Consider the following 14,751-nt stretch of genomic DNA (forward strand, 5'->3'; position numbering starts at 1 on the left):
CAGACGTCTATGTCAACCCACCTTATCGGATCGACAATGCAAGACTTTTCAATAAGCCTCGATGTACCTGATCAAACCCCTTTTTTTTTCTTTTTTTTTTTTAAGATAAAGAGGGCAAATACTGTCAAACCATTGCGTTCCTTCAAAATGAACAGTTGAATTGAGTCACGTAACTATTAAAATTAAAAATAATAATAATAATAATAATAATAATAAAAAAGAGTTAAAGAGATCGACAATAACTACTTAAAAATAAGAATGGAATGATTATTTCATATTATTGGTTTGGTGACATTTTGTTAAAAATAAAAAATAAAAAATTCTATTTTTTAGGGGAAAGACATTTTGTTAGACCTATTCTATTATTGGGAAATAGTTATTTCTTATCTTTGATAAATGAAAAATTATTTTTTATTTTAATAAATTCTTAAAATAAATATTTCCCAAGAATAGTATTTTCAATAACGGATTAATAGAATAACTATTCTCTTTTTAGCCTATTATTAGGTACCAAAACGTGACCAAATTGAGGTTTAAAATGTCAATTGCACGATAATCTTTTCGCTCTAAATGACCCGATAACTAACTTCATTCTAGGGTTCATTTGATAAAGAGTTTTGGGGTTTTAATGGTTTGATATTGTAGCAAAAATTGATTGACGTAAAAAAAAAAAAAAGAATTTTTTTTTTTTAAAAAAAGTGAAAAAATAAGAATGTTTTGTATGAAAAAATAAAAAAATATTTTGTAGTGATTTTTTTTAAAAAAATAATAAAAAAATGAATAATATTGAATCCAAATTGTTTGCCAAACGCAGCCCTAGTCAAAGAGACAACTCGGGACAAATCCCAAAACAACCTCGTTTTATATTTGAAAAAATAAAAAAATAAAAAATAAAAAGAACGCAATTCTGAAAACCCAAAGAAAGACAGACACTGAGAGAGAAAGTTACAGAGCCCAGTCACGGTTCAACGCTACAGTCAGCCCCACCTCTCAATGCTCTTTCTCTTCTCTAACAATTTTCAGAGTTTCTCACCTATATAAATTGAAGTATACGATTCATCAATCTGTGATCTGCTCTTCTCCTGTTCGATTCTCGGAGACCGAATTTCAAATGCTATAGCAGACTCAATTCTTGAAGAAGACTTTGGGAATTAGATTCCAGGAGACTTTTTGTGAACTTAGGGTTTGGAATTTTGATTCGTAGTGGTCGATCATGCTCTCGAATCACCTGCAAAACGGGATCGAGACCGCGAAACTCGTGTGGTCGCGGCTCCCGAACTCCGAGGAAACTGAGCAAGAGGACGCCGGGCTCTTGCAGAGGAGCGATGGGAGCGGCACCGAGAGCCTCGACTACGAAGTCGTCGAGAACTACGCCTATTGGGAAGAGCAGGTCCGGTTTCTGAGCTTTGCTCGAACTTTGTGCTTCGATTTGGTTTTTTAGACTTCATTTCTGAGTTCAATTTGTGTTGCTTTGAGATCTTTAGGAGCAGAGAGGGAAGCTCTATATTGGATATTATGTGGTGGTGAAGTGGTTCTTTGCTTTGCTCATTGGCATGGGTAGGCTCACTCAATAAGTTTTTCGTTTTATTTACGAGTTAATATCTTGGTCTTCTGAGATTGATTTTGGACTAGGATTCAATTCCAACCATTGGTCTAATTGTTTTCACCTAGTTATTATTGGTTTAAGTGTCATTGCACTGGAAATGGGTCTTAGTAGTTAGTTTAATTATGGAGATTGAGGATCAAAGATACTTTGGATGGAAATGTGTGTGTTATGATTGCAGTTGGCTCCGATAAGAGTTCTATTTGTTCCGATAAGATTCCAAAGTGAAGTTTGTAAGGAGATTTCCTACTCTATGGTTCAACCAAAGTGTCTGTCCGTTGCATTGGTTAGTCAGCTAACGTTATAGTAGTTATTTAGATTTGAACTACAAAGATGGAAACATATATATATATAATTTTTTAATTTATGCATTTATAGATGCTAGTGCAGAGTGAAATTAATGAATTTCGTCTAGTTTTTGAGTTATCATTCTGGCTTTTAGATTATTGTTAGGGTATCAAAGCCCAAGGTACAGTATAGTTACTATTGATGAATACTGTGTTATTTTTATGTTTGTAAATTCACTTAGTGCATGGTTGTTCATAGCTTTTGGTGTTTATCGTATATATTGCTTGGTTATTTATCTTAATTTCTTTTTTATTGTTCCAGGTACGGGATTAGCTGCTGTTTTCATAAATATTTCTGTTGAGAACTTTGCCGGCTGGAAGTTTGCATTGACTTTCTCTATAATACAAAAATCATATGTGGCTGGGTTTATCGTATATGTATTAATCAACTTAGTTTTAGTCTGGTCCTCTGTATATATCGTTACACATTTTGCACCAGCAGCAGCTGGATCCGGAATTCCTGAAATCAAAGGTTATTTAAATGGTAAGCTGGACTCATGTCAATCAGCTTTTCTGAGATCTAGTAAGCTGTCTCAATTTCATATCATGACAGTGCCAAGTGTCATTCTAATGTACAGGAGTTGATATTCATGGTGTCCTTCTTTTCAGAACCTTGATTGGAAAGGTAAGGTCTATCTTGGCATTCTCAATTACTTGTTAAAGTTACACTTAATATATGTTGTGGTTGTGGTTTTTCCCTGGTAATTTACAGATATTTGGAAGCATTGGCTCAGTGGGAGGTGGTCTAGCTCTTGGCAAAGAAGGTCCTCTTGTTCATACTGGTGCTTGTATTGCTTCTTTGCTCGGACAAGTAAGCACATGTGGTTTGAGAATTAACTATATATTTTAACTGGGCAGAACATTTTCTTTTCTGAATTTTTTTTTTTTTTTGTGGCAATGAGGTTTGCTCAAATTATACTTTCTCGTCCTATAGGAATGTAACACCCCCAATATTTATGCAGTTATAAACACCTTGAGGCATTACTACTATGCCTTGATATTAAACTTGCAACGTAAAATAACTATAAATTTTTCTTCTCTGTAACTATAACATCACATGGACAATATTCACCAGAGCACTAAACATAAGCATACCACATACATCCATAGTCACATAATTACATCAGTTCAACTTACAGTCTTAATTAAACATCATAATCTATAAACTTCTACGCCAATCATATTTACATAACAGGAAGCAACTCTAGGGAACCAAAACTATATAAACCCAATACCCTTAAAGCTCTCGTCTATTGATTACTCTGGTTGCTCGTCCTCTGCTAGCACGTGTTCAATCTCTGGAAAACAACGTTTTACAAGTAGAAACATGAGTCCATGGCTCAATAATTTTAGAAACGTGTTCAATCTCTGTGCGATTTTAGAAATCTGGACTCCAAGATGTATTTGTTTTAATAACTTGTTAAAAAAAAAGGACATTTGTTTAAGTACACAACCACATGTTGTGTATAGTTCTGTTAAGTTCATCATTGTCTTGTGCTATAAAATTGGCTTTTGGTATGCTTGAAGCGTGTGAGCTGTGTTGCTGGTCCTTAATAGTTTGTTTAGAAATATGGATAAATGAAAATAATTTACAGTAAAATACTATTTTGGTGGAGTGTATTAGCTTTTTGCAACTTGTTGGACTAATTTTGTAGAAATTTTTATGCTAATAAGCTAATATGCTGGCAGAGATAGAAGAAAGAAAATCCTAACCTATTACCATGTTTTTAAAATCATATGATACAGCATCCTACTGTTTTCCTTACAAACTAAATTTTTCGTTTTATGTTTTGTAATTCAGGGTGGATCCACAAAATATCATCTAAGTTCCAGATGGTTGCAAGTTTTTAAGAGCGACCGGGATCGCCGTGATCTTGTGAGTGACTTTAAACCTTTAAATCAGTAGTCTGAAGCCTCCATGCTTGTCATGATTTCCAAATTTATCCGAGTCTCCTCATGCTACAAATTTCTTGCTTTGTTGGTGTTGATGTGTAGAAATGGTATTTTATCTCTATTCTTGTCTAAAGAATAGGAGATAGTATCTTCTGGATGTGTTCCTTTGTTGTGGGTGTAACTTTTATTTTCATAGTTGCTAATTTTTTTGTACAGAAAAGATTAGACATGACAACATGCTTCGTTTAATCTCTTTTCGTGACAGCCATAATTAATGATCTTAATGAACTCTGTGAGTTTAATTAAGGTTATTGATTTTTTTGGATATTGTACTCCAATCTGTATTTGAATTTTGGGTTTACTGAAAGGAAGATGTACCGTGTGCTATCAGAAACCCGAAACCTTTTTCTGTTCAAATTTGTCTAGATGCTTTATGTTTATTTCCATTTTTAGATGATTCTTGTGTTAACATTTGTTAACAATGATTGTATCATACATTACAGAATAAGGTTTAATAACAATAGTTATCTTGGTCTTGTCCATGGAGTGTGCATCTGGATTATTACTCAGTTAAGGGGGGTATAACTGAAGGTAAAGAAAGTAACTCAGTTGAATCATTATATTTCTGCATTTGGATTGCAGCTCCAAAATGATGGTCCCAACTTTGATGCTCTCATTTATTTCAGCGCAATCTATTGGTTTGGATGCTTGATATAATGTCAATGCCAATTTGATAGCTTAACCCCCCTCCCCCCTCCCCTCCAAAACAATAAACATTGTAACATTGTTTTATGTTGATGTGAAAACATTGTAACTTGGTTGGCATCTTTCTTATTTCTTGGTATACTTAGATCTTATCTAACTACAAAGGTGGTATACCTCTAATTTTTCTCATTTTACATTTGTCTAACCTTTTGAAAAGGTGACTTGTGGGTGTGCAGCTGGAGTTGCTGCTGCTTTTAGAGCTCCAGTTGGCGGTGTATTATTTGCATTGGAAGAGGTGACATCTTGGTAAGAAATTTTTCTTCTTGATTACATAATTAATTCTGACGTGAGGGTATGTACGGGCAGGGTAAAAGAGTTTCTGTTCCTTTTCTTATCTACATCTCTTGACACATTTGTTCAAGTATGGCTCAAAGCCATTGCACATGCCCTTGGTTTCTTGGAGTGTGCTACTTTTTATGCTCTTGTGTATTCCATTCTAGAAGTGGTTCAGATTTACACATTTATATACGTGAGAACTTTTTAATTGATTTGCATTATACAATTGAAGGTGGAGGAGTCAACTTATGTGGCGTGTCTTTTTTACTTCTGCTATTGTGGCTGTCGTGGTGCGTACTGCAATGGGGTGGTGTAAGAGTGGAAGCTGTGGACATTTTGGCTCTGGTGGCTTCATAATATGGGACTTATCAGAGTTAGGATCAAAACCTACTTCAGCTCTTCTATGTTCATTTCTGCCTCAAGCTTTTGCTCTTTTTTTCTGACTGATCCTATTTTCAGTGGTCAAGAGGACTACTCTTTTGAGGAGTTGCTGCCAATGGCAATTATTGGAGTTATTGGAGGTCTACTAGGTAAGTTTTGCACCTATGGTTTACACTTTTTTTTTTTTCTTTTCTTTTCTTTCCATTAAATTTGTTGGTTTAATTTTTTGTCTTCTTTGCAGGAGCATTGTTTAATCAGCTTACTCTTTATATATCATATTGGCGCCGAAATCATTTACACAAGAAAGGTAACCGAGTCAAGGTAGGCTTTTGAGTAACAATTATGGAAACTGCATGTTTAATATGCTTATGTTTGTTCTTCCAATGATGTGCAGTTATCTAACGCTTAGTTGTACCCTTCATCTTTCCCTAAAAAACAAATCCTTGCAGATAATTGAAGCATGCCTTGTCTCCCTGATAACCTCATTTATTTCCTTTGGATTACCACTTCTAAGAAAATGCAGTCCATGCCCTGAATCAGATCCTAAGTCTGGTATAGAATGCCCGAGGCCTCCTGGAATGTATGGGAATTATGTAAATGTAAGATCCGATACTGGTTATAATTATCCTTTTGGATTACTTTTAAGGTGTTGTTTATATTTGCTTTTCTATCTGGCGTGTAATTTCCATTTCTGAAGTTCTATCTAGTACGCAGCATAAACTCCATTTTATCTATCTGTTATAATCTTTTCTCTTCTACTTCTAACCTGAAGTAGCCTGTGTTGACTTATCAAAAAAAAAAACTCTTTTGAGAACAAGAACTATATACCCAGTTATATATTAAAATTAATTTCTGGTTGAAATTTGGACCTTAAGATACCAGGCTGAGAAATCGTTGACTCAATGTGCATGTGAGTATTTCACCTTCCCTTTCTTTTAACAATACAAGATATTTTCTCTCTTATTCCTTTAATATCACACCTGCCTCAATCAATATCGTTTAATTGTAGACTCTCAAATAACTAAAATTGTTCAAAGCAGATAAAGAAAACATTTTGTTTCATTTGATAAATAGTATCTTCATTGTTGTTTTGAATTTCAATCCTTTTTTTTTTCTTTTTTTTTTTCTCTCTTTTGGTATTTTGTTTTAAATTTGTACACCTCAAATATATGTTTTGAATCTTGATGTAGCTTTAGCAATTATTATAATATTATCTAAAGTCATGCCCTTTTTAGTTTTACTGCAGCAAGGACAAGGAATACAACGACCTTGCAACTATTTTCTTCAATACACAGGTTTTTCTTTATTTCTGGAAACCTTTTTGTTTTTAGATTTACATGCTAAATCCCCATGGTGCTTCTTTGGGTTCCAATTTAATGGAATTTATCTCTGTTGGTGCAGGATGATGCCATAAGGAATTTGTTCAGTGCAAACACCATTCATGAGTACAGTGCCCAAAGTTTGTTGACCTTTTTGGTACTGCGTTTATTCTCTCAGCTTACTGCACAGTCTTTTGTGCAAATATAGTGCTCATACTGCCTTATGTTTCATACTTTTGTCTGGAGATACTGTTGAATCTTAAGTTTCCTATTGTTATGAAGTCCTAGCCTTTAAAATTTGAAAGCCAGAGTTGTCTAATCCTTGCTCCCATAAAATAGGAGCACTTTTTTAGCTGACCTACTAGACAAGAAAATTTAATCCGGACCCAGATCTTATGTGTGATGCTCACATCGAGACAGGGTGCAACAGGTATATCAGGAAACGGATCCATTACTGCCTGCTAGCCTGAAGAAAGCTTGCTACCCAAGAAAATAAACTCTAATAAGTAACAAAAGATATTGGAAAAGGCATATAGTTTCCAACAAATTCTTTCAGGCTGATGGGACTTCCATTGAACAAGTGAATTCAACTTTTTGTAGTCCCCATAATGCGCAAAAATAATATTGGTGTTTTGCTGCTTGAGTTATATCTTTGTTAAATATCAGTTTTGGTTTCTTTAAATGTCTTGCAGGTTATGTTTTATTCCTTAGCTGTGGTGACATTTGGTACTGCTGTTCCAGCTGGTCAATTTGTTCCTGGAATAATGATAGGATCAACATATGGGCGTCTAGTCGGCATGTTTGTTGTTAACTTTTACAAGAAGCTCCACATCGAAGAGGGAACGTGAGTAATGTGATGGTTTCCCTGTGAAGTTTTTTTCAGATCCATATTTCATTGCTATTACTGTGATCATTTCATCCTGTGGAATTTTTATATCAGATTTCATATTTCATTGCTATTTGAGCTTTAGAATTCTTCTTTGCTTCTCGATTGGTCTATGAGTGGATGAGGTCCTTAAATTGCTTCTTGATTTCTTCTTTGCTGGATTTCTAGTGCTATGTAATCTTAGGTCATAATTTTAGGTGTTACTCTCGTATACAACTCATGTACTTGGGCAATGACACCCCCCAGCCGCTCCCCCCCCCACCCCCACCAAAAAAAAAGGGGGGGATTCATCTTCATGTATTGGACATTGGACAATGCTCTATTTATGTTGGTTGGGGTACTATAAAAGGTACTAGAAAAGATTTTGCCTGTCACATTTATATATGTGGGTTTGACCAAGCTCTGGAAATAGGTCTCCTTGTTTACCCAGAGTGCATTTGCGGAGTGCTACCAACAATTCTCCAGAAAGAGTATATCTGATTTCCATATTCTTTGTCTCATCTGATTTCCTTTTTCTGCGTTAAAGTTAGTACCCCGAATACATACTTTGTCTATTACAACTATTTGGTAATATCTTTCTATCTGCATGCTGCCTACAATTTTGACTGCAAGAATGGTTCTTGCTATAGAAATAGAACATTTTGCTACATGCTGCTGTCCATCTTACTTCTGATGTACTTTATGTAATCCTTGGTGGACTTTCTAGATATGCTTTACTGGGAGCTGCTTCTTTTCTTGGCGGTTCAATGCGGATGACAGTGTCTCTATGCGTCATTATGGTTGAGATCACAAATAACTTGAAACTTTTGCCCCTTATCATGCTCGTTCTTCTTATTTCAAAGGTATTGTTTTTAACGTTTCTCATTTTACTAATATTTTCTGTGTAAAATACTCAACTCTTTTTGCACGGCAGGCTGTTGGTGATGCTTTTAATGAAGGCCTATATGAAGAACAAGCACGACTGAAAGGCATTCCATTACTGGAATCAAGACCTAAGTACCAGATGCGGAAAATGACAGCAAAGGAGGCCTGTGGACAAAGGGTGAATGTCACTTGAATGCTTCAGTTTTCCTACTTACAATGACTTTTGAACAATGATGTATCTAGCGTATAGATATCTAGAACTCCGGTATCCTGGCGCAATTAAATTTAAAGAGGCCTACCTGAAATAAGCCTTGCAGAAGCTGATTTTTTGGTGCACTTGATTTGAATGAGGCTTTTAGAGAAAGAAAACCCTGCTGTCTTACGAGTTATTTGAAAAGAAAAGATAAAGTGATCTTATTTGTGGAAAATAGGCTTTTGCTGTTATGCTATAATATGATTATTATTATTAAAATAGAAATGTGAGGACAAAAACATAGATGCTTTTGGTAAAAGTGTCCAAATCATTTCTCCCCTTGTTTTAAACCCAAAAAACAAAAGCATCTCCAATATAAAATGATATGCCCATTTTCTTGCCAAATAAAAGGGGACTTCATGATCCAAAATGTATGATGTGGCAGGTTATACATTTTTCCGGTTAGTCAACTTCGGCAACATTTTACATTGCAGAACATGTTTGGACACAGGAGTGCCCTGTAGTGTTCATGTCATATTCGCTTTGATATTTCCTATTCTTCTACTTATGTTGTGCATGCCATCATAAACTCACCGAGTTCTTTATTTGCTATTATTGAAGGTGGTCTCCTTACCTCGTGTTGTTAAGGTTGCAGATGTAGTTTCTATTTTACGGGGAAATGAACATAACGGTTTTCCTGTAAGCTTAGCTTCTAGTTTGCTCTCTTTTCCTTTTTTTTTTTTTTCTTTTTCCCCTTTCTTTCTAGTAATGATCTGGCCCATTTCTGAAGTATTTTATCTTACTTCAACCAACCTAGGTGATCGATCACTCAAGAAATGGGGAAACACTTGTCATTGGACTTATGCTTCGCAGGTATATCATATCGAGTTTGTTTTCTTTCTGTATATGTGATATCATTTCTTTTAGATGTGGAAGCACGCATTTTATTGAAATAAAGTAACTTTTTAGTATTTTGTTCTTGATGCAGTCATTTGTTGGTACTTCTGCAGTCTAAGGTAGATTTCCAGCATAGTCCTTTGCCCTTTGATCCAAGATCTGGATCCAGGCCTACCAGGTAATTAGAGGTTTCATACTACGGTTAAGTCTTGCCTTTTCTTCACTTCGTGAGATTTTGATGGTTTCGCTAAACTCCAGACACACTCCAAGTGAATTTATCAAACCTGCTTCCAGTAAAGGAATATCTATTGGTGATATACATCTTAGTTCAGATGACTTGGAAATGTACATAGATCTTGCCCCATTTTTGAATCCATCTCCATACATTGTCCCTGAGGATATGTCTCTAACAAAGGTGATAATGTCATTTCTTTTACATATAACACTATTCTGTTTGCACATTTACAATGTCTGTTTCTAATCTTATCAGCTAAATGGTGCATCTTCTTGACCGTGCAGGTATATAATCTTTTCCGCCAACTAGGTTTGAGACATGTATTTGTTGTCCCTCGTCCATCTCGTGTGCTTGGTTTGATTACACGAAAGGATTTGTTGATTGAGGTATTGCTACCCTAGACCTTTCTATATATTCCAGTACAATAGGCTATGTAATAACTGATCTTTCATGTATGCCAAAAGAAAAACTGATATTTGATGGTTTGGCAGGATAATGAGGAATCAGCTACAGTGGAGCTCCAATCGACTAGTGTAAGGTCTCTATGATTCTTTACTCGTGTTAGATATACCAACTTTGATACTTTTGCGTTGGAGATCATGAAATTTATATATAGGGCCAGCTCAGTATTTTTTTTATGTGGATGTACAATTTGACATTTAATTTTTGAAAGGAAACATATTGCCAATAAAAGAAGCATTTCAGTTTTGGAAGCAAAACTTTGTTCCTTATATGGTTTGATAGATGTCTATCAGTGTATGATGTACAAAGTTCACAAAGCAAGCAACAAGACACTTTCTTCCTACTTCGTTTTTGATATTTTACAAGTTTCAGCAGAAATTACATGTCAGTTTTACTTTCATCCCGTTTTGCTGAGTGTTATTGGGATTTTAAGACAGTCTTGCCCTGTTTAGATTTTTACCGGACAAATTCTATTTAATTTTTTTTTTTCCCTTTCATGGAAGTTGCTTGAAAATTATTCTTTTAAATGCTTGTGTTGAAGAGTACTCATTAGGGAATTTTTCTTAGTATCATGGGCTTTCACTGATGAGCTTTCCAAAGAACATAGTGATGTGCCTGCATGAATGCTTCTATGATGAGCATAATTAAGATACCTTTATTTGTTTATTAGTTGTTATTCCTCCCCTGGATTCTATTTGTATTTTTGGTGCTTTAGTATTTTCCATCTTAAATGAAGATGCAGTTTAGCTGCAGAGATGAATTGGAACTAGAAAACAACTTGGATGTTTGGTGAGTTGCAAGACAGGAGGAACTTCTTTTTTAAGATCTTTTATATTAGATGTTTCAGTTTGTAGAATGGCATAATGGGAGTGAAGCTGCCAGTTTGTTTAAAAATTTACATTTGGAAGAATCTTCAGATCTTGTGCATGCCAAAATTATATTTTGCTTTCATGCTTTAGGGTCAATAACCAATTCATATCCTTTCTGCCTTTCTGGTACTTGACTCAGCCACTCGTTTTTCCTTCTAAGCAACTTGTGCTGGTCATTCTCTTACTTGTACAGCTAACTGCCTGTATTTTCAAATTTGAAAAAGCAATTTGTCATCAATTATTTATATCTTTTCCATAATCATCTGAATGCAGAGCCTGGCGTCGCGATAGAGGCGTGTCCACAAGGAATGGGGATGCAGAACGCCCACTTCTCAATGGTCTTCTGGTCCAAGGTCCTTGAAGACAATTCTTTTCGCCAACTCCATTTTTCCCCAGAAATCTAATTATTCCATTTTGTCATTATAAATCTATCAAGCTTTTAGGTCTAGAATTGTTAATTGATTATTCCCCCCCTTTAAACATGGGGGATATCACGGATCACACCCATTTGAGTTTTGTAATCATATACGACTGAGAAAAATAATGACATAGCAGATCAGTGGACAGTGGAGTGTAAGTACTGGGATGTGTTACAGAATTGACAAAAATCCTGTGCAACCAGGATTCCTTTTCTAAACATTATTAACACCGTTGGCTTTAAAAATGATTATTCATTGTTGTCCTCAATTATGTGTGGAACAAAATTTGCTGCCTCATCGGGTTGAGAAGAGGAAATTTTTTTTGCAAACATGTCCGCATCCATGTTCATCGAGCAAAGCCTTTAATTATGTATGCTTTGGTTTTTTTTATCTTGTACTGCGTTTTTCTTAACTTTATCATGCTCATACATTTGAGATTATTGATAATTTTTGACACAGTTAGATGCCATGATTGCCTGAAAATTCCTAAAATAACCAGCGTACAAAGCCTAAAGAGATGGATATTATCAGTTTTTATGCTATAAATGATTAGAGTTTAGAACTATTTGTTCTCCTTCTAAAAGGGAGGTTTAAAATTCCTTTCACTGTGAAATGTGAACATGGAATTGTGGGATTTAAGGATTTTCTATTAGCTGTATATTTTAAAAAGAAAAAAGGAACGAAAGAATGGAAGAAAGAAGCTTGCTATTTGGCAACACGCTTATTTTTATCCAACAAAAGTCGATTCAATCTTTCACATTAACAATCAATATTTTTTCACTTTTCACTTACAAACAGGGAAAATTCAAAATTCTTTTTACTTTTATGTTACATCAATTAAATTTTTATATTACATCAATCAATTCATTTTTCATTTTCTCCTTTAAAATAACAGTTATTTTATCTAACAGACCCTGTTGTGGATCTCATTATTACTTAAACCAATGGTCTTTTCAGGGGTCATGGGTGCAGCAATTGTTGCAGACAAAATGTGACGCAGGCCACAATTGCAATCTCATTTGAATGTTTAGTCCTGCTAATGCTAATCCATAATTTTTAAAAGTCTAGTTGGATTCAAATAGAAAACTTGTCTATGTGGAGAATACGACAAAAAAAAACATAAAAGCCCATCCATTTTCTCTGCATTTATTAGTATCTAATGTCAACAATCATGACTGAATATGATTATTGAATTATTTTGTAAATTTAAAATACATGTTGGTATGGGATCTAATCAAAGAATTTCGCAATGCTAACACATTCTGTATATTACCCATAAGTCCCAACACAAAGAAAGTCCCAAAAATCCCACAAAATTTTAACTAAAAAACTCTTGATTAAGCAGCGGCTGAAACCAAAAGTGCAACAACTGTCAAAGCCAACTGGAGCATAGCAGAACCACCACATCCCTTCAAATCGTTCAATGCAGCCCCCTTGTTCGGAGAAGGAGCAGGTACGGTGGTGGCAGGGACCAAAGGGGAGACCAAGGCGGATGGAGTTGGAGCTGTTGAAAGATTGCGAGGCACATTAATGTCAACCTTTTGACCAGACTGACAGTGGCCGGGGACGCCACAGAAAAAGAAGTGGTGGCCACGAGCAATGATAGTAATGGAGTCATTTCCGGAGGTATAGGTGGCCAGAGGCTTTGACGTATTACATGACTTGTACATCGCATGCGTTACTCGCATCACATTGTGAAATTGGGCATTGTACTCAAAACCTTTTCATTCATCAAAAAAAAAAAAAAAAAAAAACTGTTAAAATTGAGACACCAAAAGGCCAGTTGAAAGTATATATATATATATATATATATATATATAATAGGGTTAATCACACTTTACCCCCAAACCAACAACTCATTTGCACTTATGCCTATAAATTATGATTCACTCCAACTCTCCAAACTACTACTTTGTTCTTTGTAGCACCCTGACTAAGATTTGGCCGTTAAATGTAGATGGAAATGTTGTATGAACATAGCACGTAATACTGTTAATGAGTGTAAATGCAAATAGGGTGTTACGTCGAGAGAGCTAAACTGTTGTAATTTACCCAAAACTTCATAAATTTGCCAAAAGTAAAAGGCAGTAAAGCAATTGGTTCCAAAGCTTAAAATTTCTTTGACAGTCAGTTTAACAATTAGTAGCTGTAAGGTCTTTAGCCCTTTCCCAAACATCCGAACTAGTTAGTGGAAGTGGTACCCTACCTGGATCCCCTATGCGAATGGATATTTTTGTATTCCGAGTGAAACCCATGAAAAGGAAAAGTGAAAGCAATGATAGTGATCATGAAAGCAAGCGTGCAAGAGTTGGTGGGTGGAAAGAGTAGTTTAATTATGCAGGTGGGAGCCATCGCTTGCACGCAACATGGCCGACACAATCATCCACGGGAACGCAATCGGGAGGTTGATGCTATAATATGACCGTTACCCATTTTTGGTTTCCGATCGACAAGTGTCAATGATGGTGCACTCAACAGCAACGGCTATATATACTTTCCTCCATTAACAAGCAAATCCTTTGACAGACAGACGTACTATGCCTAGCCTAGCTACACTGTTGTCGGCACTCATTTAGCTATGAATTTTTTTTTTTTTTGCAGGATCCTTCATTTTAGACCCCCCAAAAAAAAAAAAAAAAAAAAAAAAATCTCAGAGGAGAAAAACCCAAAAATGAGAACGAATGAAGATGAAGTGAAGAAGAAGAGAAAATGAAGAAAAACTTACGGATAACGTCACCAAGTTGAAAGTTCTTAGGAGCAGCCCACTGCTTGTAGTCGACATTGCCGATGGTGGTCCAACCTGCGGAGTCCCCAACCTTGTACACAGCTGCATTGGACACGTGGACCACGGCCATGGCCATGAGCACAACGACGGCTATCTCCACCGAAGCCATGCTCTGTCTGTTTCTCTTTGGGTGGTGGGTTGGTTGGGTTGTGAGAGAATTGGAGAGGCTGTGTGCCATTTATAAATCTTCTGGACTTCTTGTCGGTTGGAGCTCTGATTAAGAAAGTGACACTTCCTCCTACTTTTTAAATTATACATTCTAATGAGCACAGAGCACCCTTTCTGTATATTTATTCTTCAAGTACAAGATTGAAAAAAGAATAACTAAAAAATGTAATCTCAATTACTAAATACCCCATAATTAAGGAAACTAAATATATTTCACTAATTATTTTGCCCAAGCTTCTTCTTCAATTCCAAATTATATATATTGACTACTTAAATACTGGGCCTAGACGCTAGCTGGTAATATATTAGTCAATTATGGATGTAACTAGTCACCTACATTAAAAAATTAGATAATAATTTTTTGCGCAAAAATCATTGCAAAAGAATTT

The 14,751-nt window shown here is 35.5% G+C and overlaps 2 protein-coding genes across 3 annotated transcripts; one reads left to right on the forward strand and one right to left on the reverse strand.

Moving 5' to 3' along the window:
* Positions 1 to 917: 917 nt before the first annotated feature.
* Positions 918 to 11,677, forward strand: CLC-D (chloride channel D). 2 transcript variants are annotated; one of them, XM_059590552.2, is made up of 23 exons: positions 919 to 1,390; positions 1,485 to 1,557; positions 2,213 to 2,434; positions 2,529 to 2,575; positions 2,663 to 2,761; positions 3,752 to 3,826; positions 4,766 to 4,854; positions 5,117 to 5,257; positions 5,344 to 5,414; positions 5,507 to 5,586; positions 5,715 to 5,864; positions 6,501 to 6,560; positions 6,667 to 6,741; positions 7,277 to 7,428; positions 8,177 to 8,312; positions 8,384 to 8,512; positions 9,149 to 9,226; positions 9,345 to 9,400; positions 9,516 to 9,602; positions 9,683 to 9,839; positions 9,944 to 10,045; positions 10,151 to 10,197; positions 11,264 to 11,677. In XM_059590552.2, exons 1-23 carry the CDS (start codon positions 1,214 to 1,216, stop codon positions 11,349 to 11,351), a joined length of 2,391 nt encoding a protein of 796 aa, XP_059446535.2. In that variant the 5' UTR covers positions 919 to 1,213; the 3' UTR covers positions 11,352 to 11,677. The 2 variants fall into 2 exon arrangements, with proteins under 2 accessions (XP_088369179.1, XP_059446535.2); XM_088513053.1 differs by lacking the exon at positions 11,264 to 11,677 and having other exon boundaries at positions 918 to 1,390; positions 10,151 to 10,207.
* An 862-nt stretch (positions 11,678 to 12,539) lies between these two features.
* On the reverse strand, positions 12,540 to 14,508 carry LOC132167225 (Cupredoxin superfamily protein). Its single transcript, XM_059578131.2, has 2 exons — positions 14,135 to 14,508; positions 12,540 to 13,129 (listed from the first exon to the last, which is right to left on the reverse strand). The coding sequence occupies exons 1-2, from the start codon at positions 14,370 to 14,372 to the stop codon at positions 12,747 to 12,749; spliced, it is 621 nt and encodes a 206-aa protein (XP_059434114.2). The 5' UTR covers positions 14,373 to 14,508; the 3' UTR covers positions 12,540 to 12,746.
* Positions 14,509 to 14,751: the final 243 nt, after the last annotated feature.

The sequence above is a fragment of the Corylus avellana genome, chromosome 2 (genome assembly GCF_965113065.1).
Source record: "Corylus avellana chromosome 2, dhCorAvel1.hap1.2, whole genome shotgun sequence".
Taxonomy (NCBI): Eukaryota; Viridiplantae; Streptophyta; class Magnoliopsida; order Fagales; family Betulaceae; genus Corylus; species Corylus avellana.

Bases quoted from the DNA above. Each gene is read 5' to 3' on its own strand.
- CLC-D (XM_059590552.2), top strand. From the start codon at position 1,214: ATGCTCTCGAATCACCTGCAAAACGGGATCGAGACCGCGAAACTCGTG. The intron at 1,558-2,212 runs GTAGGCTCACTC...TTATTGTTCCAG, and splicing joins TGCTTTGCTCATTGGCATGG to GTACGGGATTAGCTGCTGTT. The intron at 3,827-4,765 runs GTGAGTGACTTT...CCTTTTGAAAAG, and splicing joins ACCGGGATCGCCGTGATCTT to GTGACTTGTGGGTGTGCAGC.
- LOC132167225 (XM_059578131.2), bottom strand. From the start codon at position 14,372: ATGGCACACAGCCTCTCCAATTCTCTCACAACCCAACCAACCCACCAC. The intron at 13,130-14,134 runs GTAAGTTTTTCT...ATGAATGAAAAG, and splicing joins TCAACTTGGTGACGTTATCC to GTTTTGAGTACAATGCCCAA.